Here is a 25209-nt window from a genome sequence, read left to right on the forward strand (position 1 = left end):
TGTCCCCGCCCAACATAAAAGCGGAAGCGGAGGGGCCGTGCAGGGAGAAGCCTCTGTTGTCCCCGCCTTCCCGGGCTGCCGCAGTGAAATTGGGCGCGTTTGCGCAGTGACGTTCCTTTTTTTTTGTTGGAAGGTAAGGAAGGGTTAGCATGGCGCCCGGGTTCCCCTCTTGTAAGCGGCGCTTTGACGTGACTGGCGGCGGTTCGTGCGGAGGCATGGCTTGGGGTTGGCGGCGGAGGGGAGGAGGTTGGTGGCGGTGGCGGGACAGGGTGAGGCCGGCACGGGCGGGGACTCAGGGCCTCCATCTGGTTTGCAGCGTGAGGCCTGCGCGCATGCCATGCTGCGGTGCCGAGCGTGAGGTGAGGGCGGGGGGAGGTGTCGGGGGCAGCGGCTGTCTTCCTCACCTCCATCTCTCGGACTGGGCTCGGCGGGCGCCATGTCACGGCGGGCCTGTGGGGGAGAGCACAGTCACTGAGCCTGGCGGGGGGAGGGGAGCGTTGTCAGGCCGCCACTACAGGGCGATGCCGGCTCCTGCGTAGCTCAGCCATGGGGTGGACACGTGGTTCCGGGCGGGGGGCTTTGTGTCACTATTGTCTGCCACATGTACGGCCGATCACACAGCCATAGGCTCTGCACGCCGTGTGTGCGAGGAATCGCTACAACACTGCCGGCCGATCCTCCTCTACCAGCCGGAGCACAGCTGTCATCTGCCTGGAGCTTCTCACCAAGGCCGATCTCCTACTTTACAAGTGACATCTCACCGCTGATGATCATCAGGCCGGGCCCGAGTGACTCCTAGTAGCACTGCTCCTGGGCCTGTGTAGCCTCCTGACATGCCCATTGTGAGCAGTGCTGGACCTTTATACCGATCCTTGTATACACTGCAGACTAAATGTAACTAATCCATTTTGGCAGGCAGCCTCAGGCCATCTAGATCTTATTGTAACATTGTATCGAGGGAGTCATTGTAACATTTAACTGCTCTTTACTTTTTAAAGTAGAACTGAAGTCTAAACGTTTTCATCTTTTTTGGATAGGGGTGGGGATGGATTTGAACACCTCCCTTTTTTAATTGTCTGTACTCTCATTAGATACTCTCCCATTGCTATTATCGAAAAGGAAAGTAAAAAATGTGTTTCTTGGATGGCAATAGACTAGTTGTGGGGCTCCCCAAGGGTGTCCCTCACTTCCTGTTTTTGGACAGTGAAGATGAATCTCCAATGGGACACTGATGATGGAAATAAAAATGACTGCTTATAACACTCACTTTATCCAAAATGAGTTTTGCCCCTGGTTCTACTTTAATGGTTCAGGCACACTAAAACAAATGTACAAGCATGATTTTGTTTTAGGATCTTGGTACAGCTGCATGGGGTTTTTTCTCCCCCCCCCCCCCCTCCTCCCCAGAGCACATGTGCAGTAACATGCAGGGCTTCCAGATCCATAAAACTGAATCTTCATCTGAACGCATGTATGCCAGATGCGGGTGGTGAAAGGGCACTTTAACAGAAGCTTTTACTGATCATGCATAAAAATCTGTAAAAATGTTACGCCCTTGTGCATGTAGCCAAACTGTAGGTGGTACAATTGCATTGTGCTGTAATGGCACGGCATCACCGGTTACTTGCCTCAGGGTGGTGCCTTTCATTCTAAAATGACACACCTCCTGAGTGTGCAGAGCCACCCAACACATGTAGGAGTTTACTAAAGTTGGCAGTCGGCAGATGGAAATTTTGGCTATCAATCCATCTATTGCCTTCTAGTTTTGATTTTTTTTTTTTTATTTGATTTTTTTTTCAAATTGAGACTGTTGGTATATTTGTGTTTAATCAGCATATGCAGCCAATCGCCCACATCACTTTTAAATCAGCTGAGTGGCCCCCATGTCGGCATACTATGGGGGATTCCTTCATCCAACTAGAATGTGTTTATGGGGTAATCTGTGGTTAAAAAAAATTACCATGGTCAGCTTCAGGCGTGAGTAGCTGTGCATAGCAACGAATTGGTTTCAAGCTTTTATTTTCAAAGCTTATCTGAAGTCAGAATGCGGTTACTGTGCAAAGCTCTCCAGATTGTCTGCTGATTTTAGTAAATTGCCATCCTTGGTGTCTGTAACAAAAGGCAACCTGCCCCATCTTTGCCTTTTGAGCCTAGTGATTTTTGAGTGGGATGTTTGCAGTGTTGCTTGAATGGGTTCTAGGGGTACAGCATTTCAGATGTGCTGTTTGGTGTGGTTTGTCTAGAGGTGTGCATTTATTTGAAGTTTTTTTTCTTGCCTCGCACCTCATGCTGGTGCTGTTCTCTTGGGCCTTCCCCCACATACAATGCAGGAGAAGTTCCCTGCAACTTTCTGGGCCATGTCTCAGGGCCTAGAAGACTGCGGCACCATTTACAAACCTTAGTGGGCAGCCAGCTGTAAAGGCACAAGTAGTCAGAGCCAGCTACCCAGTCAAACATGCTAGGGACCCAAAGATCAGGGAGGTACTGGCTCCTGAATGTTGTCATTTCATATTTGCCTTCAGTTTTGGCTCCCTAAGCGTAACTTGGCTTAGAGAGCAAAATGGATTTAGTTGCTCAATAACTTGTTTCAGTGGTGTAGGAAAAAATAGAAACTTTCAGGCAAACTTTGTCACTGGGTTTTGAGATTCAAAATATTGCTGTGGCCCACCTTTACTTTAGTATCATTGGTTGGCTTTTTGTATGTTCTATAACCCAATCTGTAAGGGATGGCTTGCCAATTAATTGGAACAAAGCCTTCTAGATTTTGGTGTTGGGGAGGTGTTAAGCAACCTGAGTACCTGTTGAACTAAGGTTACTGTGTTTGGGAGCATACAGCACTAAAAACTGCTTGGTACAGCATCCAGACCTTGTATTTTAGCCTGCCATGCAGTAGGGCTGGTTGCTGCACCTCTGTCTTCCAGGCGGCCCTGAAATGCCACAATTTAATGTTAATGGGCTGAACCACTTGTGTGTGTAGCTGTCACGGTGATGATGGGCTTTGAACCAGAAAGTGAAGATAATACCTTGGTTCTTTCCCTATAATTTACAAAAAAGTTGGTTATTTTAACTAGATCTGTTTTCTGATGTAACTTTTTTTTAAGCTTCTGTACAAGTAAAACTTTTTTTTTTGTTTTTCCTCCCCTCTAGTACAAGTAGACACCCACCAATATGTCAGATGATATTGATTTCCACACTGGAGATGCTGGGGCTTCTGCCACCTTCCCTATGCAGTGCTCTGCCCTGCGTAAGAATGGGTTTGTGGTTCTGAAATCGCGTCCCTGCAAAATTGTTGAAATGTCAACTTCCAAGACTGGCAAGCATGGTCATGCCAAGGTAAATGTATAATATATTAAATGTTTGGTATAAACTGTTTTCAGGTTGTAGTAGTATATGAGAAGTTCTGTATATTGCATTTCAAATTAAACGTGTTTGCTGGAAACTAGAGAAATGGCTGCATAGTTGGTTATTCTTTGTCCAGATAACACTGGGAGGTTTAAGTGATTGTAAAGAATCCTTGCTTGCTAGGTGAGTATTCGTTTGAGACTATTGACAGTGCTGCTTGGCCCTGCTCCTTCATCCCTAAATTTGGCTGACTGCAAAAGGAGCCAATGGCTTACTGCTCTGTGAGCAACATTAGTTAGTATTTTGGGGTTGGAGCTGCAGCTAAAAGGTTGTGGTTTAGTGTTGCCTAAATGCATTAAGGTAAAGATCTATAGCCTCTACAACCATTTTAAAGGGGTTGTAAAGCTCGTTTTGCACAGAGTGGCCCCGAACCTGCTCTTCTGGGCTCCCTCGGCGGCTGTCTCTGCTTCCTCCCGCAGGTGCTTCTCACGTTAATGCGAGCTCCCTCCCATTGGCGAGAAGCACTGCGGGCGCGTTCCCGTGATACAGCCGGCGGCTATAGCCGCTCGCTGTATCACAAGGCCCCGCCCCCCCGGCGCGCTGCGTCATTGGATGTGATTGACAGCAGCGCGAGCCAATGGCTGCGCTGCTTTCAATCCAGCCAATCAGCGGCCAGGCTGAGCGGCGAAGAGGACGGGGGCGAGCGCGGGATTTTCGAGGGGTCAGGTAAGTAAAACGGGGGGACTGGGGGCGCCGGCAGTGAGATGTTTTTTCACCTTAATGCATAGAATGCATTAAGGTGAAAAAACATTTACCTTTACAACCCTTTTTAAGCTAGTTATAGCAATAAGATTGCGTTCTGCAATAATCTAACCCCTTCATTAAAGTGGTTGTAAACCCTTACAGACCACTTTGACTTACAGGTAAGCCTAGATTAAGGCTTACCTGTAGGTCTAAAATCTCCTAAACCTACAGTTTAGGAGATATTTGCAAATGACAGACGCCGCTGTCTACGGTGCATGTGCTGTAGACAGCGGCGCACCAAGCATGTCATTGCTAGCGGCAATTATGTCGTTAGTGGTGGCGCATGCGCAGGGGTGACATAATCGTGGCTCCAGCCAGTCACTGCGCCAGAGCTGCAATACCCGAAAGTCACTTCGGGTATCATGGCGGCGTCTGAGGACAAGGGTTGCTTCGGGGGCTTCCATCTCAGGTAAGCTATTCATAATGAGCTAGTATGCATACTAGCTCATTATGCCTTTACCTTGGTGGGTCTATTTTTATTTTCATGTTTAGAAAGGCTTTACTTCCTCTTTAAACAGTGGATGCCATAAAGTAACAATTGAAACTGACAATCTTGTTTTGAAAGTTTATAAGTGTTGTGTAACAGCTCCAAATCTTTGACTCTGGTAGTGCTTTGAGGAATCTTGGCACCTTATGGTGGCTACCAAACTGGATGTTTCGGCTTGGTTCCCATACAGCTTTCCCTATGCCTGAATACTCAACATGCAAAGTACTGTTCTAAGGCTCAGTGGATACTGGGTGTATAGCCCTGGTGCTGTGGGTATAGAGTAAGCGTCCTTTCCAGCCCTGAAGCCTGTCTGGCTGTTGCAGCTTGTTGGTACAACTTGGCGGTGCAGTATGCACCCTGGGACAAATACTTGGAAAGTAGACTTTTGTGCGTTCCTGTGTTTGTACCACTAAGTTCACCATCAGCAGCTGTAAAGTTTAACAGGCTGTCTGTACTGGTGCTGGACAGGATGCCTGTATCATGTACTAGAGCCCAATGGACTGGGTTAATAGTATACGCCTAGTGTTCATGGTGCCAGTGGTACCTGTTTACACAGTTGCTCTAAACCTTGGACTCGGTCACAAGCTTTTTTTTTTTTTTTTTTATTGTAGTCTGGATTTTGCCTATTAAACCTCAATGGGTGACCCTGTAACACACAACAAACGCCTCTGCTCCCCTTGCCCAGGAAATACTTGATGCACGTGCAATAACTCAAGCAATGGCTACCTTTACTTGAATCCATACTCAGACCCTGAACAAACATGCAGAAAGCTAGTCAATGGGATTACAATTTACTAAATCTTTACTACTGTCTGGGTTTGCCTTCACACTTCTCATTACAGAAGTACTTAAACGTTTTGCTTTAACGACTAGAATGCCCCGCCATAAAAAAAGCTATGTTCTGTTCTTGTGCTCACCATGCCTTCTATATTTTGCAGGTTCACCTTGTTGGTATTGATATCTTCACTGGAAAGAAGTATGAAGATATCTGTCCATCCACCCACAACATGGATGTTCCAAATATAAAAAGAAATGACTACCAGGTAATCTCTTCTGCTAGAGCCATTTTTGTTTACAGATTAACCGGTTATGACAGCGCACGCCAATGTACGTCGGCAGAATTGCATGGGCAGGCATATTGGCATACAGGTACGTCCAATCTTTAATGCCACCCTGCCATCGCGGGCGTGCCTCTGGCCGGGGCTCCCGTGAGTCTGGTCGCGGTTCCCGTGGACTCGATCGTTGCAGGCATACCTGCGATCGTCTCACAGGGCGGCTGAATGAGGAAATGCCGTTCTAAACAGCATTTCCCCATTCTGCCTAGCAACTAGTGACGCTGATCTCTGCTCCATGTGATTGGAGCAGGGATCAGTGTTCACTAAATTAAAGCCCAGCCCCCCCACAGTAACACACCCCTAGGAACACGTAAATTTTGTTTGGGAGCCATGTTGCATGAGCGTGCAATTGTCAGTTAAAGTGACGCAGTGCCGAATCGCAAAAAGTGGTCTGGTCTTAAGCCAGCAAAAATGGCCTGGAGCTGAAGTGGTTAAAATGAAGTACAGACCCTGGAGACTTAAAATGGTGTTGACGGCAACATTTTTCACAATATTCACATCTTTTATCAAAGCAAATCTCAGTAAAATAATACTGCGGTCGGGGAAATGTTTTATGAACTAAAATGACTTTATATTTTACAAACAAAACAATAAAAACAGTGTAGCGCTTCACTAATAGATGTGGTCAGCATAAATTATATGGATAGAAGCAAAAATGATATAAATAAGAATGCCTAAAGAAAAGTCCAATAATAGCCACACGTTCCACTATATAGCCGGCCCAAGGGTGGTCGAACCGTCACAGAGGGGGGAAATTGGACTGGGCGGGTGTATTCATGCGAGTCTGCTTGACTGTAACATCAGAGAAGAATGGATAAAATACTTCTTACCGACTTAGTTGGACTCATACAGTCATATGACAGTTGAGTCTAGAAGGCTTTAGGTCACAGTTTGGGACCGAGGAGTACGAAGAGGAAGGTCTGTTGAGCTGATGGATGAGCTCCAAACGATTGTAAGCCCTGTGATGGATCCTTTCAAATGGAACGTCAAGGGTGTATGTAGTCAAGCTCAGACGTAGCCCGTTGTACTGATTCTCCAATCTCACCCAAATAGAGAGGGAGACGTTGTGGAGGTTTAAGCCAAGAAAACAGAAAAAAGAAAAAAAGAAAAAGGGCTCCACATGGTGCAGGTCAGATGGTATAAAAAAGGTTGATTTATTGAAGTCAAAAAATAATTAATGACTTAGTGATCACATAGACAGTCTAAAATAAAGATTAAAAGCAATGTAGGGTGCCAACAGCTCGCCCAACGCGTTTCGACATATGTGTCTTCTACAAAGACAATCTTATTTTACAAAGTCTGCAACAAGTAGGTACCAACATGTCAAGTCTTAAAATTGTGCATGCCCATGAAATGGTGACAAACTCTAATACTTCTAGATTGTCTATAGGTGTCACTTTGCTGGTTTAGAGTTAATTGAATGGACCTAGATTCATTGCGCACTCACAACATGTTTCTGTTAGAGCTGCATGGTTCTGGTTAACACAAGAATCATGAGGTGTGTTTTTTTTTGTTTTTTTGCAGCATAACATCTCGCATTATACAAAAAATAAACTAACTTTACTTTTTGGTTTTTCCAAATTTGCATTGCAAACAGTGACATAAAATATTGCAACAAGTGCCAATAAAAAGGGTTTATTTAGCCTTTAATGGGTAAGTTGACCTTTACAGAAAAATCTGTAAGGTGAACTTGCACAGGATCCCCTCCCAGTCCTGCTGACCTGGAGCATGGCAATCTCCCATTCTAAGCCCTGCTATAGCTACATCACGGGTCCGGGGCTTAGACATCCCAGCAGCTAAATCTCCAAAACGTACCCGTCGGTGTGTACGTTTAGGAGCATTCTAACTGGTCGGCGCCAACCAATCAAAACCCACATAGCCTTTCCTATCAGTGGGGAAGAGTGAAAGCCCTAGGGGATTTCTAAGCCTGGGGCTTGTAGCAGGATATCACCATTCTCCAGGTTAGTGGGACTGTGAGGGGGTCCTGTGTAAATTCACCTTACAGATTTATCTGTAAAGTTGCACTTAGATTTTAAGTGGTTAAATTGACGGCTGTCGGCAGAATGGCTCTGCCCTGAATCGAGGAAATGCTGTTTTAAGATGGTGGGGGGTGTTGAATCTCGATCTCAATTTAATGATCATGCAGCTCTAGTTCCTATGACCTTAAACTTTTATTGATATCACGTAGGGGAGCAGTAGCATCCTATGTTGTGGCATACTGTGAGTTTCTCTTTACTGGGACATCAGAAATCTTAAAACCCTGTCTCCAAATGCCTTGTACTGAAGCTAGTTTAGCTAAAGCACGTAGTGTTCATAAGCTTTTCCCAACCTTATCAGGCAGGGAACTTGACAGCCGATCTGAGAATTGACACAATGCATGTTGCTTCTGTGTTCGTATTTAGGATTGACCTCGCATTATATGGTTAAAGGGGGTTGTAAAGGTAAAAGGTTTTTCACCTTAATGCATTCTATGCATTAAGGTGAAAAAACATTGACAGTGCTGCTCCCCATCCTAGTTTTACTTACCCAACCCCTCAAGTCCCGCACTCGCCCCAGACACTCTTCTCTGCTCTTCCTGGTAGTTGATTGGCCTAGAGTGGATGGAGTGAAAGCAGCGCAGCCATTGGCTTGCGCAGCTGTCAATTACGCAGCGGGGTGGGGCAGAGTGATGCAGTGAGCAGCTACAGCCTCCAGCTGTATCACAGGAGCACGCCTGCAAGCACTCCACATCATGCGACGGAGCGCGCGTGAAGTTGTGGAGTCCTTGCAGGAGGGAGCCGAGACAGCTGCAGAGGGACCCCAGAAGACCAGGTTTGGGGCCACTGCAAAAACGAGCTGCACAGTGGAGGTAAGTAAAGTGTGCATGTTTTTAAAAAAAATAAATAAAAAATTCCTTTAGTGACCCTTTAACCACTTCCCGACCAGCGCACGACGATGTACGTCGACAGAATGGCACGGGCAGGCATATTGGCGTACAGGTACGTCCAATATTCAATGCCGCCCTGCCATCGGGAGCGCGGCGTGCTCCCACGCTGGTCGGGACCCCCGTGAGTCCGGTCGCGGGACCCGCGGACTCGAACGCTGCGGGCATCCCCGCGATCGTCTCACGGAGTGGCCGAATGGAGGAAATGCTGTGTAAACAACATTTCTCCATTCTGCCTAGCAACTAGTGACGCTGATCTCTGCTCCATGTGATTGGAGCAGAGATCAGTGTTCACTAAATGAAAGCCCAACACACCCCTAGGAACACTTAACCCCTACACTGCCACCCACTGGTTAACCCCTTCACTGCCAGTGTCATTTTCACAGGAATCACTGCATTTATATAGCAGTGATTGCTGTATAACTGACAATGGTCCCAAAAATGTCCGATGGGTCCCCCACAATGTCGCAGTCACAATAAAAATTGCTGATCGCCGCTATTACTAGTAAAAAAAAATAAAAAATTATTAAAAATGCTATAAAACTATCCCTAGTTTGTAAACGCTATAACTTTTGCGCAAATCAATCGCTTATGGCGATCTAAAAAAAAAAAAAAATTTCTATATTTTTTTACCAAAAATATGTAGAAGAATACGTATCGGCCTAAACTGAGGGAAAAGTTTTTTTTTATATATTTTTGGGGGATATTATAACAAAAATTAAAAAATAATGCGTATTTCAAAATTGACGCTCTATTTTTGTTTATAGCGCAAAAAATAAAAACCGCAGGGGTGATCAAATACCACCAAAAGAGAGCTCTATTTGTGGGGAAAAAAGGACATCAATTTTGTTTGGGAGCCATGTCGCACGACTGCGCAATTGTCAGTTAAAGCGACGCAGTGCCGAATCGCAAAAAGTGGTCTGGTCTTTGACCAGCAAATTGGTCCGGTCTGAAAGTGGTTAAAGAGGAAGTACTCTCCCACTGATGTTGCTTTTCATTTAGTCCATTAGAAGTAATTATCAAACTATAGCCACTGTAATCCAGCCCAAATTGCATTTTACTGTTTAAAGACACTTTAAAAACTTGTTTCCAGGGGTTAGGCAGCGCCATCTTAAAGTGGAGGGCCACCCTGAAAACAAAAAAAATATTAAAAATTACAAAAAAATATAAAAAAAAAATGAGAGAACATTTTTTTTTTTTTTTTTTTTTTTACTTACCAGAAATGCCTGTTGCTAGGCACTTTCTCCTAATCTTCCTCTTCCTCCTCCGCGGAGATCTTCTGTCTTCGTCGCGGCGTCTTCTGGGTAATGAGTCGCGCTGTGTTCTGGGAACTGTGTGTTCCAGAACAAAGCGCGTCCCATTCAGAAAGCGCTGCGGGACTCGCGCATGCGCAGTAGGAAACGGGCAGTGAAGCCGTAAGACTCCACTGCCTGTTTCCCTTACAAGGAATGGCAGCACCGAGAGCCGAGGGACGGGTCGGCCTCGGGCGGCCGACATCGCGGGCACCCTGGACAGGTGAGTGTGTTGATTAAGTCGGCAGCTGCAGTGTTTGCAGCTGCTGACTTTTTTTTTTTTCTATAACCGGCCCTCCTCTTTAAGCATTGTCCACAGTGAAGTGTATTTCCGCTCTTACATTGAGCACTTCCTGTACTGTTAACCAAGCCTCCTTCTCAATCCGTTTCTATGGCAACCCTGGTCATAGCTGACTTGTTTTGTTTCATAGTATTGTGCTGATTGTCTAGTGTTTGCCTGTATTAGTATCAGCTTCAGCTGATAAGTCTGCAGTACTGCTGTCCCATGCCCTGCTTTACACTGTATGTGAGGTCACATGTGTAGAAGGAAGCTCTGAATGATTACCAGTCTCCTGGGAGTTCAGTGTTGTGTGCGTAGGAAGTCCTGATAACACATGGTGTGCCCTAAATTAGGGGAGATATGGGCATGCTCAGTGATGCAATTCTAAAGAACAAAAAGGATTACAACAATACTAAGCAAGTAAGGAGATCTACAAGCAGTGTTCATTAGTTTTTTTTTTATGCTGATTTACATGGGACAAAGTTGTGGTGGAGGGTTTACAGCCACTTTAAGCTTGGCTAGAATTTGATTGGAATTCCAATTAAAGGGCTTCCAGATGTTTCTGAATGCTTTACCTGTAGGAATGAATGAGCCTATGGTGTCCGCACAAAAAACCTAAAACTCTCTGGGCAGAGTGGCACAGGGAAAGTTTCTAAATTTGATCACTAAAGTGATACTTGTCTAGTGCTCTCCATTGGTAGCCATAGTCTGTTCAGTGATCAGCTATTCCTAATTAACCACTTCCCATCTGGGCCAATTCTGGCACTTTGCTCCTATGTGTAAAGCGTCTTTTTCTAGAAAATTACTCAGGACCCCCAAACATTATTTAAAGGCCCTATGGAATAAAATGGCATTAGTTTCAACTTATGTTGCACAGTGAGTTTACAAACATTTTTTGGGGGAGGGGACTGTTTCATAAAATGTATTTTCACAAGAAAGTTACCCTGAGTAAATAACATGCCATGCTTTAAAATTGCGCACACTTTTTTTTTTTTTTTTTTTTTTTTTTTTTACAAGTTACCTGTTAGAGGTCTTGGGCTAGAATTGTTGCTCTTTAACTTGCGTGCCAATACTTTACATGTGTAATTTGAATTCCGTTTACATATGTGCACGACTTGTGTGTTTGCTTCTGTGTTAGACTTGGGTGTTCAATTTTTTTTTATTTCCTATTACAAGGAATATAAACATCCCTTGTAATAGGAATGGTGTGTGTGTGACAGGTCCTCTTTATGTAGAGATGTGTGGTCTATAAGATTTCCCCTTCTGCTGCTTGTAAGAACAATCAAACGACTTAACTGCCACCATGATGGTTTTTATGGTGTACAGAATCACCAGCTGAAAAATGTGGATAATGCAAGTATCGCCACTCAAAGTCCATGTCATAAGACGTACCTTGGGCAGGAAGTGGTTAAGCACCAGCAATTAACGATTGACCTTCCTGTGTGGTTTGGGACATTTTAACAAGTGGTTAAATTTCAGTAATAAGAAACGCTGCCTGTGTAGGTTAGCCTACAATGCACTATGTTGGAAGGGTATAATGCTTCAGAATTTTTTTGCTGTAACTGGGCTTTAAAGCAGAGTTCCACCCATTTAAAAGTCAGCCGCTGGGAAAAGTAGTAATCGGACACTTGCCTGTGCAGCAATGCAGACGAAAGAAGCCCTGTTACTCTTCCCCCCCCCCCCCCCCCCCCCCCTCTGCAGTGCTGGCATTATAAATGTGGGCACTCGGCTATGAAGCCACAGCCGGGCACATATTATGCATAGCTGAGCTGTGAATGGCCCAAAATATGGCAATTGCAACAAGCGAATATTGGTTTGCACGAAGGTTATAGCATTTACAAAATGGGGGGGGTAGACTTGCGACTTTTTAATAATGGCAGCGCGCCCCCCCCCCCCCCCCCCCCCCCATTAAAGAGTGCAACACTAGTTTCGGACCATACAGCAATTAGTGCTATAAAAATGCATTGATTAGTGTATAAATGACTGGCAGGGAAGGGGTTAAGTGTCCTAGGGAGTGATTCTAACTGGTGGGGGGGGGGGGGGTGCACTGACATGACAGCAATCACTGCTCCTGGTGAAAGGGAGCAGTAGATCTGTCATGTCACTAGGCAGAACTTGTAAATGCCTTGTTTATAGGCAGCTCTGGCACGGAAACTGGCAAACATTGAGGTCATGGAGTATGCAGCAGGCACGCATGTGCCCACACTGCTATTTTAAACGGGATGTATCTATGCCCATTTGCGCAGCTGTGCCATTGTGTCTACATATATCGTGCACTTGTCAGCAGGTGGTTAAGCTTTCTCACTTGCTGGACTTAAAGCAAACTAAACTCCAGCAATGCAAAAGTTGCATCCTGTGTGAGTCTCTGCCATCTTCTCCCCAGTGTAGGGTTTTTGGCCGCTTGGCTGGCAGGGAATATTGTCAAATGCATGTCAACCGCTGATGTCAAAACTGCAAGCAGGCTCATATGTTTTGTATTACTGACCTAGTATATCTATTCTGCAATAAACTGCCTGCTTAGTCTTCCAAGTTGGGTGTCTTATAACTTTTTTTTTTTTTTTCCATTGTACAGCTTATTGGAATCACTGAGGGATACCTGTCCCTGTTGTGTGACAATGGTGATGTTCGTGATGATCTCAAGCTGCCAGACGGAGACCTGGGAAAGGAAATAGAGGGTAGATATGAAGCGGGTGATGAGATAATGGTAAGTTAAATGTCCATTTCCATGTTTGTTAAATTCCAAGGCAAACATTGAAGAATTTGACAGTACCTATATGCTCTTGTATTGATGACAATCCTGTCCCCATGGATAAATTGATTCTAAAATTGAGGGGCAAACAAAACTTTCGTTGGTAAAGGAGTTATGCTTAAATGAGAACCACTATCAAAGATGAAATTGGAAGATACATCTGCTCACTTGTGTCCTGCTTGGAGTTGAAGGTAAATGTCTGCGAACCAGCAGAAACCCAACAGGTTTTCTACACACTATTCAGTTTTTGTCACGTTCTAATTCAGAATGCTACTGCAAATCTGTTTAACCACTTATGACTGCCCACCATGAATTTACATCGCTACCTACCTTGACAAAATTATCATTATGGAGTAGATAACTGCCATAACCCTGATTCTCCTACAGTGGGCGGCTGGCTTTAAGATGAAATTGGTTTCTGCTGCAGATTTGCTGCAAGATCACTTAACAGCAGTGGGAGAGGGGTGGTAGGGCAGACACAAACTCCCCTTCAGCCTCTTCTCACACCAGCTCAGGTGACTGGGCAGTGGCTACATTTGCAACACACCTCCCACCCCCTCATCACCAGCTCCTCACCTTTTTTTATTGCGGTATATAAATGAAGCAGGCTTTTATAAAGCTTATGCCAAATTGATGCACCAAGGCTGATCTGCTCATACACAAGATGCAATATCTACTATGGCTAATTTTTTCACGGGGTGTATTTCAGACTGTTCAGTTCTTTATAACTGCAGTTATACAGCAAGTACAGAAACTGCTGTTGCACACAAGGCCTTTTATCTTCATGCATTAAGATAAACCTTATGCCTTTACAACCACTTTGACTTGAATCTGCTTATGTGCTAGATTGAGCTGCTTGTAGCCGGGCAGCAGCTCCCATCTAATGGTGTTTTTCTAAGGAAAGAGATATATTGCATACTGGCTCTGTGCAAAACCATCCATTGCAGAGCATCCCTAATTCCCCCCCCATAGCAAGCCTCCTGAGCTGTCCTGTTTGCACATGGCTTGCAGCTCGGTGCACCCTCTGCAATCCTATCCATGCCTTTGCCACTTGCTCCTGCTTCTGTGTGAGACAATGATGGAGGTTATTTATGAAAGGCAACTCCACTTTGCACTTGCAAGTGCAGTTGATCTCAATGTAAAGAGGAGATCTGAAATGAGTGGAAGCTCTGCTGATTTTATCAGCCAATCATGTGCAAGCTAAAATTCTGCAGTTTGCAGTAATGCAGTTCTTCCCTAGAGCATCATCAGTTATGGCGCTGGTAGCTGGCCAGCTCACTCTATAGAAACTGTCTAGTGCTCCAGGTAAAATGGGTCTGATGCTCTTGGTACCCTGGTTGAGAGTGCCATAGTTTTAATCGCAATCTTCCCAAATTGCAATTGTTAAACTCAAATGGTTTGCGAGCACCTGTCCAGTCCTAGTTACTTTTGTAACTAGTGTTTTGGATTCATGTGGTTACTCCTACTTTTCTGCTTCTAAACATCTGCATGAAGTTTTTGTCCAGTCTTTGCAGCTTTGTTAAATATTCAAAATTGGTATTAAAACATAAGCCCAACATTGAAGGCAATATAGGCCATAACTTTATGACCACTGCTTTAGACAATGTTCTGCTGGGAAACTGTTCATTGTTACTGACCGAATGCATACCATCACGGAAACTTTTCCCTGATGGCAGTGGCCACTTTCAGTGGGACTTTACACCCTGCTGCACTGCAAAAGTGGTTCAAGGTGTTAGCCTCCTAATTCTTCAAATTTCAATCTAATTGAGCATCTGTGGCATGTGCTGGGAAACTGATCCATGAAGGCCAATCTCATAAGTTGCAGGACTAAGGTTATCCGCTAAAGACAACTTGGTGCCAAATACCACAGCATAACTTCAGTGGTCAAGGGGTGCCCATGCCTCAATGGGTTATTGTCCTTTTTACCAGCAAAACGGCCAACTAATGTGGGTGGCCATAAGTTTTATGGCTGATCGCGGTAAAGGCACAATGTAGTATTGAAAAGACTTTAGGGATGCAGCTTGATTGGTAAGCACCTAGGGTTCAACAGCTGCCTTCAAAAGAAATGAGCACCAGACACATGGAAAACGGAAGGCTTTTTGAGGCTCTAACTCCTCACACTTCTGTTTGGTGTCCTTGGAAAAACTTTTTCCATCTTTATGTAGTTTTTGTATTTTTTCTTCCCCAGCTGGTAGGTTCAGGCAAGACATGGGGAACTCGGGCTCTCCAGTAAGCCAATAAGCCCAGGCTTTGTGCTTTAAGCACACTGGTGTTCTTTCACTGATGGGCTTTCAGGCAGCAATTAAACTTGTTTGTTCAGCTAGCACTGGACTGATTTTTGGAAGCTTTCATAGCTGCATGGGTGTTTGAGGTAGTATTCAAACATTACAAAAGGGAGTTTTTGCTTCACAATGTTCCAGGCTTGCTAACATCAAAGGGACCTTTTAACCCCCTGCTTTAATTCTTGAAAGGTTTTCTCCAACTGTTCTACGGTCCCAAACCTCAAGGGGCACCCCCTTCCAAAATCTGTGGCTACCACTATTTGTGCTTTTTCCATTGTTGCCTAGGCCTGAGTGTTTTCACAAGTCTAACAAATATGGTTGCGTTATTCCAGGTTAGAAATCAATGTTCTGCAGACTAAAAAAAAACACCCCACACTCACCTTCTTACCATGTCCTTTTTATAAGTTACTGTTAAAATGGTCAAGATTGCCTCAAAAGGTAGATGTCAATCCCATGCAACTGTGCATGAAGAATGATGTCTGTTTTTTTAATTGAAAAATCTGGTTTGGAAACTTATCAAGTTCTTAGGGTAGAATGCTCAATGTGGTGGATTGGATGACCTTTGTTTTTTACCCAATCCTCTAAAGCCCACACACTGTATTGTCACTGGAGTCCACATTTAAAAAAAAGGTTAAAGTTCTTGGATCTCATATTTGGACTTAAATGCAATTTTTAAAAAAATTGTCATTTGAAAAACCAGAAAAATTGCCCTTTAAGACTTATGGGCGGAAGTGATGTTTTGCTGTCGCTTCCGCCCTGCTATGGTATAGAGATGGGTGGGGGTTATATTCCCCTCACTCGTCTCCATACCCCCCCCTTGTTCTAATGTCCTGCAAGCGCACCGCCCCAGTGTGAAAGCACTTGGGCTCTCAGACTAAAAATTCATGGTGTTTTTTTTTTTTTTTGTTTTGTTTTTTTTGCGGTTTGCAGGCTCCATTTTTAGAGCTAAAGCTCCTGTAAGAACGCTAGTGTGAAAGGGGTCTAATGGTGTTCCTTGTAAGCCAAATTCTACATGCAATGCACTATAGTGACGCAAAAGGCAGGTGTGTGATATGTCGGAGTTGGCAGAAGCTAAGGTTCAGGGATCCCCTGTAGAGGCTCCCAGATGGAAGCACAGGGGCTGATGCTGTCATGCCCAAATACTACAGCAGCCTTCCTGGTGGATGTAGTGAGCACTTATTTGAGCTTCAATTGTGGAGTAGTTCTAGTCATTGGGTTAGGGGTTGACCTATTAGACTATTATTGAGGACTCCTTATTGGTCAAACTTGCTGGTATTGGTTGGACCTCTTCCCCCCCCCCCCCCCGTCCCGTCCCGTCCCGTCCCGTCCCTGTGTGGCACTCGCTGCAGTCTCTGCCAATGGTGTGGAGGGCTGCAGAGATGACCTCACTGCTGTTCTGCCCCTACAGCAGGGCTGCGAAGGCTGGTTTTTAACAGGGCTGCAGAGATTGTTTTGCTGCTCACATGTGGAAGTTTACCCACTGAGAGGCTGCCAGAAGTGTAGGTAGTGACAAACCAGGTCAGTGATCATCAACCCTGTCCTCGGGGCCCACTAACAGGCAAGGTTTTATGTATCAACTTGGAGATGCAGACTAGAATACTGCAATCACTGAGCAGCAAGATGTATTTCGGTTATCTTATAAACCTGGCCTGTTAGTGGGCCCCAAGGACAGGGTTGATGACCACTGATCTAGGTGACATGCAGCGTCCTGGTGATGGTAATATACAGAATATCAGCCTGAAAGGTGGCTGAAAAGTAGGGGGGAGGGAGAAACCTGTTCTTGGTCATGGATATGCTATGCCAGGTCTTTTGCTCTCTGATGCAGACCTTCACATCAAGAGTCAACCCTCTGTTCTTCTGGACTCTTGTCTTGTTTGAGTCCTCTTCCGCGGCAGTGGCACATGCCCAGTTTCACTATATGCCATTGTAGCTCAACATTCTGTCTAGCAGACACTGTCTATAGCAGTGATTTGCAACAAGGGTTCTGTGGAACCCTAGGGTTCCTTTCAAAGGTTGCTGGGGGTTCATTCAGTATTGGGCAATTTCTGCACCTCAAGTTCCCACCAATGCCATTTATCTTCTTGGCTATCTGTAAAGGGGTAACTCTTCCCAAGGACTGAACATCACGCTAATGTGTCGTGAGTTATAGCTTTCTCATTTTTAGCAGGGGTTCCCCCAAGACCGACAAACTATTTCAAGGGTTCCTCTGTTATAAAGGTTGAGAGGCTGGTCTATAGCCTTGACCAAATGGGTGCATGAGGCGCGGGCAGCTATGGGGTGCTGAGTCCAGTCAGACAATACCACAGCTGTGGCCTACATGAGTGATTTGGGAGGGAAGAGGGGCAGATGTGATTATGGCTTGGCCAGAATATCATATTTTACTTTAAAACCACCCTGCGTATCGTGTGGGGAAAATTGGCAGGCAAACTTCCTCAGTTGGTTAAGGGCAATGATCTATTCACTGAAGTGTTTTCAGGATATATGTTGCAGCTGGACCTTCTGGTGTCCAGGTTCACCAACAATTTAGACATTGCCAGCACAAAGGGTTCTTCTGTCTTAATGGTGAATGCTGAATTCATAGGATTCATTCATCTACCCCTTTTTTCCCTTTGAATGTTGTCAGCACCTTTGCAGGATCATGTTGAAGGGCATTCTGTGATATTGCTCCAAATTGGCCCAAGAGCACAGACTATAGCTGCTTTCAGACTGGGCTAACTGTTTTTTTTTTTTTTTTTTTTTTTTTTTTTATCTGTATTTTTTCCAAAAAAATTGCGTTTGAAAGACCGCTGCGCAAATACCATGCGACATAAAATATTGCAACAACCGCTATTTTATTCCCTAGGATCTCTGCTAAAAAGTGTGTGTGTGTTCTAAGTGAATTTCTAGCAGAAAATACAGGATTTTTATTTGTAAGCATCAAGTGTCAAAAAAGATTTAGTGCCCGTTCACACTACCGTGACTTGTCAGGCGACTTGGCCACCTGACAAGTCGCGCTCCGTTCTGTACTATGGAACCGTTCTAATAGGAGCGACTCAAGTCACTCCGACTTAGAAAGGTTCCTGTACTATTTTTGGGGCGACTTGCATTGACTTCTATACAGAAGTCATTTTGCAAGTCTGCGCTGAAGTCGTGCTGCAAGTCGTGTCGCCCCTGTGTGAACAGGCACTTAGTCTTTTAAATGGTTAAACTGAGAACTCTACACACTGAGTTGAGTTCATTCATTCAAGTGTAAACATTGTATCTTTTTGATCTTTTCTTGGCAGACTGCCCAGAGAGGAGACAAGTCACTTCACTCAAGTCTCCAGGCAACTTGCACTGACTTCTATTACTGAAGTCATTTGCAAGTCATGCTGAATATATCATCAGCCTTTTTTAACAGCACAATAGGCCGATGTCGATTAATTAAAAAAAACGCCAAATATCGTCCGACTATATCGGTCGACCTCCATTTCAGACCTTGTCTCAAGGACTTGTCCACTATCTCAGTTCCTGGCTTGGTTGCTTAAACCCAGTTCCCTTAGTGGGGCTTTTAGGATTCAGTCATCCCTGAGATGTCTTGCCTGTAAAATCCTTTGAAGTACAGGACACTGGTCCCTCTTATTGTAATATATTCTTATTGCTTGTTTATAAGGGATAGTGTGCCAATATCCAGTCACCTGAAGGTGATTGCATATTCCTGGCCTAATGGATTGTGATTAGCAGACCTCCAGCTATTACAGAACTAAAAGTCCCATGAGGCATGACACCCAGAGGCATGATGGGGCTTGTAGTTTTGCAATTAGACCTTTAGCTGTTGCAAAACTACATGTCCCTTCAGTAGGCTTACGACTAAGCCTGTGTTTTGTACTGTATTGGAAAGGTGTCAAATCCTGTTTTGTTGTCGCAGCCCCTGCCTCCTTTTACACTCCAGTAAATCAGGAATTGATGCCTTACATTTTTAAGCAGCAACATTTCCTGATCAGAGTAGACTGTCTTCCCAGCCTGTTATCTTGATGCAGACTCATCAAATCATGAAGTTGACTTCACCTAGGCTTAACGTTGTGGTAGAGGGGTGTTTCTTTTATTGCATGCTGATGTACGTCAGCAGAGTGACACTGCTGCGCAAATGGGCATACCTGTACATCCCTCTGTTAGGGCAGGATAGCACTGCAGAGGTGTTCCTGCAGACTGTCTGCCAGCAGCCTGGGATAGCAGTGAGGCAGTTCCCCATAGTGACATGATGGATCTACTGTTAACGGTGATCATGAACAGTCATCTGTCATGTTTCAGTGAGCCCATCCTCCTACAGTTAGAACACACCTGGGAATGACATTAAGCCTTTGCTTGCCCCTAGTGTTAACCCTTTCCCTGCCAGTTAGCATTTTTAGAACTACATGGCAAATTTTTTATTTAGAAAAATGTAAAATTCCATTGGGTGGCAATCTGCAATTTATACACTGGGGAAAACCTGGGGGTCCTAGTAGGCACAGCAATGTCAAGCTGCTGCTGCTAACAAGGCAAACAATATTGGCATGCATTAAAAAGTAGATTAACTCCAGGGATAAAATCTGGTCCAGCTGCACTTCGAGTATGTTATCCAGTTCTGGGCACCAGTCCTCAGGAAGTATGTACTGGAGAAGGGCAACAAAGCTAATAAAGGGTCTGGAGGATATTAGTTATGAGGAAAGTTTATGAGCACTGAACTTCTCTGGAGAAGACCATTGAGGTGGTATGAGTTCAATTTAGAAGTACCGTACTGTTGACCCCACAATGAGAACTTTTTTGCCAAAGGGAGTTTAACCAGACTTGTGGCCACTCATTAAAATTATAAGAAAAGAGGTTTAACCATAAACTACGTAGAGGGTTCTTTAAGAGTGGCAAGGATGTGGAATTCCCTTCCGCAGGTGGTCTGAGGCAAGCATCAATAGTTTAAAAAAACTATTGTGTGAGATAAGCACCTGAATGACCAACATACAGGGATATACAATGTAATGCTGATATTATCGCACACATAGGTTGGACTTTTTTTTTTTTAACTCCTACTTTGTAACTGTGGTCCCCGAAGAAAAATTTGGAGTCCGTTGTCTGTTGCAATGTTGCAGTCCTAAAAAATGTAGATCACCAGTAAAAAGTCCCTAACATATATCCTGTAGTCTGTAGAAGCGATAACCTTTGTGCAAAAGTCAATTAATATATGCCTATTTGGGAGGAGGTAATCAAATACCACCAAAAAGCTCTATTTGTAGGAAAGATGTCGATTTTGTTTTGGTACATCGCACAACCACAATTGGCAGTTAAGGTGACAGTGCTGAATTGCAGAAAATGCTCTCCATTAAGAGGGCAAATCCTTCTGGGCTTACCGGTAAGTGGTTAAAGGAACAGGGAGATGGATAGATACATTATAGATATAAAAACTTTAAGGCTTTACAGCCACTTCAAATGTATTTGGGGGGGGGGGGGGGGGGGAATCTTAAAGTGTACCACAGCTGGGGTACAATTAAACGTCCAGTTTCACCCTGGAGATTGGTGTTTAAGGATCAGTCTTCTGTTTGCACAGATTCAAAAACATTCCTCCTAGCTCAAGCTGAAGACATTAAAGATGGATTCCGCCCCAAAAAAAATATTAAAAGCCAGCAGCTATAAATACTACAGCTGCTGACTTTTAATAAATGGACACTCACCTGTCCCGGGTTCCAGCGATGCCGAGGCCGATCGACCGCTCGGGCCTCGGCTGCTGCCACCCCTATTCGAGGTGAGGGAATCAGGAAGTAAAGCGAATCGGCTTCACTTCCCGGTTCCCTACTGCGCATGCGTGAGCCGTGCCGCGCAATAGGAAATCTTCATGCTGTCACTGGGACCCGTGTGTGTCCCAGCAGACAGCGCAGCAGGGCAGGAAATGGCGTAGACTCCCGTGGGAGTCTATGCCCGGAAGTGGGTGAAAATACCTGTCTTTGACAGGTATCTCCACCCCCCTGAAAGGTGTCAATTGTGACACCGGAGGGGGGGGGGGGGTTCCGATCAGCGTAGGTTCCACTTTAGGGTGGAATCCCGCTTTAAGTATGAAAACTAAATCCTCAAGCTTTGAGGTTTGTTGTACCGTGGGTACAGTAAAACAGTAAAAGTTGCTGAAAATTAGACTGCTGTTGAAGTTTGTTTTTTTAAAGCGATTGTGGAGGCATGTTTTCTTAATGCATTGCTGGGATGTGGCTCGGCAGCAGCATGTCTACCTTGCCTGAGGGTAGGTAGCAGAATAAATGGGGGGGGGGGGGGGGGAACAGGAGGGAGAATGTGTTCCCAGTCACTCAAGAACTGGGCAAGGAACATGGTAGCAATTCTGGCATGCCATACATCACCATTGTGTTCTGCAGTCGTGATCAAAAAGCTGAGGGCCACAATCATTCTGATCAAGCAAGTACAGATCTACTGTGGTTGGTCAAAATGCTACAGGAAGATGAGGCAGTTGGTACAATTACCAGGTTCTGTTCGTTGCATTTATATGAAGGGAACATTAACATTTTTAATGCATGCAATGTTAGTGTTATGTGGCCCATTATCTCTCCAGGCTAATTTGGGCTTTTGGTGGTAAACTGTAACTGATGGCTTATTTTTCCAGTTAAAATGACCCAAAGATTTGTGTTTGTTTGTTTTGCTACCTTCATACCTTGACATGACTGTGCACCCCAAGTCTCCTGACTGCAGCAACACAACATGTATGTTTCTGTTGTAGGGCCCAGAAATGATGGTGCACTTTTCCTACCTAACACTCACACTAATTTTAAAATTTTATATTTTCCAAATTCTAGTGTGGGGTTTTTTTTTCACACTTTGCCAATTTTCACTGAAAGGCAGAGATTCTCTCCATTCAGAATACAGATGGGCTGCAGTGAGTGATCACTGACAGCCATTTGGAGGCTATTGCAGAATTCAGGTGACAGTCCAATGTCCTGCTTTTTAGTACAGGACTTGGGGCTCCTGTTGAGAGCCTGGTCAGTAAGCTATGCAGGTCCATATATGCAGCCTCATGTGGCATCACTAAAGTCTTTCATGTGTACAGTCGGCAAGAAAAAAGTTAGTGTGATGTTGGATTGGGAATGTAAATTTGTAGCCTTGTATCAGATTGTTCTGTGTCTTTAATTTCTTAATTCTTGTTCTCACACCATGTTATAGTGAGGGGGGTGAGAATTTGTGCTAAATATTGTAAAACTAATTTGGTAAGGCTTTTTGTGAATTGATTACATTTGGAATCTGCAGTTCAGTTTTGGGTTCCAGTTATGTATGATTAACATGTACAAATACATAAGGGGTCCATATAGTGAACTTGGTGTTGAGTTATTTAAAGCTGAGTTCTGCTGGTTTTTGAGTTTATTAAGTCAGCAGCTACAAAGTGTAGCTGCTTAGTTTCTAACAGCCACCCACCTGTCCTACAGTTCAGTGGTATGGCTGTCTGAGGCCTCCGCTCTCCCCCCTCTTCACGGTGCCAATGTAAGTTTGGGCACCTGGCTGTGACAGTTTGCGGCTTTCAAACCGAAATCGGGACTGTGCATGCACAAGCAGAGCTGTGCTCGGTCAATGGCCAGGCAATGTTCTGGGACCTGTGATGTGTTCCAGAAAGAACATTGCTGGGAGGGGCCACCTAGGGGGCGACAAATCGCCTAGATGGGCAGAAGGAGGAATTGGGCCAATTGTGGCATGTCGGGGGGCAAGGGGTACTTAAAGCAGTACTACCACTTTTGGGTGGAACTCCACTTTAGGTAATCGGAGGCCAAGGAGTCACTCTTTATGTCCTAGGGGAAAAGCTAGATGTGGAACAGACTCCCTTCAGAGGTGGTTCTGGACAACTCAGATTGCTTTAAATGCCTGGATTCTTTCCTAAATGTACATAATATAACTGGTTACTAACATTTATAGGTAGTTGATCCAGGGGAAATCAGATTGCCTCTTGGGATCAGGAAGGAATATTTTTCCCTGCTGTAGCAAATTAAATAATTCTTTGGGGTTTTCTGCATTCTACACATTGGGGTGTTACTAGTATGTAGCTCCCCCCAACCCCTGGTATTCTTGAGCCTGCTCTTGATCCAGCTCTGTGCCTGAAAGCAGTGGCTCTCATTGCACATGGAGGCAGGAGTGGCAGCTGTTGGCTCATGTCCATTCTCGGCCTGTGAGGGGTCAGGGCTGAGCCATGTCTGAGTCAAAGGATCTACAAAGTCCAGTTTGGAAATTACCCACTTGAGTACCCCCACAGTCATAAGGTGGGGGGAGCCAGGAGTGACAGCTCCGCAGAAGGGTTTAAGACTGCTGTGCCAAAATCATTGCACAGAGCAGTTAAATATAACAGGTTTGGGTTTTTTGTTAAACATGTTACCTTTCTGGAATTTTTTTTTTTTTAAAGGTTTATCTTCATGGCAACTAATCTAAACGGTTTTTAAAGTTGCATTTTTGCGGTTTGCTGCAATGGTTTCCTAGATCAGTTTTAAGTTTAGTGGATAGGTTGGCATATTTTATAGACCTCTTCAAATAACTGGCAAGTATGCAGTGGTGTAAGAATAAGGTTTATATTTTTTTCTTTTGCAGATCTCAGTTTTGCAAGCAATGGAAGAAGAATGTGCGGTAGCCATCAAGGCCATGACCAAATAAACAGGGGTCCGGAGACTCGAGCAATCTGCTCAGGTCAAGATTAACCACAGATCTTAAATTTGGTTCTGATTGTCACCAAAGCTATGGCCTTCACAAAAACCTCATTAGTTTTTTTTTTTTTTTTTTTTTTTTTTTTTTTGCAAATACTGCTGGAGTCTAAATTTTGGTTATGCAGTCTAACTGGCAATTTCCAAAATCACTGCAGTTTTAAACTTCAGTACTCAAATTACCTTTAACATACCTAAAGCCATTGAGTCCAAATGAACAGGTCAAATGCCTCTGCAGTGGAGTTCAGAATCTGTTTACTTGTGATGCATACTTTAGATCAAGCCTGTAATGGGTGAATGCATCTAAAAGTGATAAAGGTAATTTTAGTGTTAAGCCAACTTTGTATTCCGCTTAGGTTAACTGAAACAAATCTAAAATTTCTTTTGCATGTCAGCATTTGGAACTTCCAAATGCATTTGCTTGGGACACTTCAAAATAAAGTGATTTAGGATTGCCAGTTGATGCATTTTCCTGCCCCCTTCCTTAGAAAAGAACTACTCCTGGTGGCCATGTGCAAGTAAATTGTATTACCTCTGTGCTCTCCTGCCAACATGTTGGCTTGTATATTGTAACTTTATCAAAATGGTGTCAAAGCCTGCCCACAGGCACATGGGTATGTTGGGTGATTCTACACAGCAGGCATACATGGCACAAAATGAGGATTAGAGTTGTAAATGCTACAGATTTTCACTCGAGGCCTTTGTCATCCGACTGAAAAAATAAAGAAAATGCAGTTCAGTTGCTCTTTTTCTTTTATTGTATTTATCTTGAAATATTAAAGTAAAGACCTTCCCAGGAATTGGTTTGCAGTGCTTCCAGTGTGATTTCTTTTAAATATTGGGAATCGACTTTTTTTTGTAGCACAAATATGGATACTGGAAATTGGATCTGAGTGCTTATCTTGCCTGGCTAAAAACTGCCGGTAATGGGAATCCTATCTCGTACCGAATTGCCATTTTCAGAATGTCCATGCTTGTTTATGGATCTGTTTTTTCCTCAGTATGAATTTGCAACTCTAAACTAGTAGGTTCTGAGCTACTGGTTGTCATGTGCACATTATGGATATGTTGACATCATGAATCATTGCGCAAACCTGAATTGTTACTTTTTTTTTTTCTTTTTTTTCTTTCCCCTTTTGGACTAACTATGTATATAAAGATTGTCTTGTGCCTCCTTTTCTTGTCTTATCTGTCTTACATTATACACACTTTGTCTCAATGGCACGTTATTTACAGGATCTTTCTGTATCCCATTATGTAAATCTGGTGTTGAGG

At 44.2% G+C, this 25209-nt stretch overlaps 1 protein-coding gene across 1 annotated transcript; it reads left to right on the plus strand.

Annotated features, from left to right (window-relative positions):
• On the plus strand, positions 1-24734 carry EIF5A2 (eukaryotic translation initiation factor 5A2). Its single transcript, XM_077487994.1, has 5 exons — positions 1-133; positions 3148-3333; positions 5572-5676; positions 12816-12947; positions 23825-24734. The coding sequence occupies exons 2-5, from the start codon at positions 3169-3171 to the stop codon at positions 23885-23887; spliced, it is 465 nt and encodes a 154-aa protein (XP_077344120.1). The 5' UTR covers positions 1-133; positions 3148-3168; the 3' UTR covers positions 23888-24734.
• The last annotated feature ends 475 nt before the right edge of the window (positions 24735-25209 follow it).

The sequence above is a fragment of the Lithobates pipiens genome, unplaced genomic scaffold (assembly GCF_037356315.1).
Source record: "Lithobates pipiens isolate NorthernLeopardFrog02 unplaced genomic scaffold, aLitPip1_a1.2 Scaffold_18, whole genome shotgun sequence".
Taxonomy (NCBI): domain Eukaryota; kingdom Metazoa; phylum Chordata; class Amphibia; order Anura; family Ranidae; genus Lithobates; species Lithobates pipiens.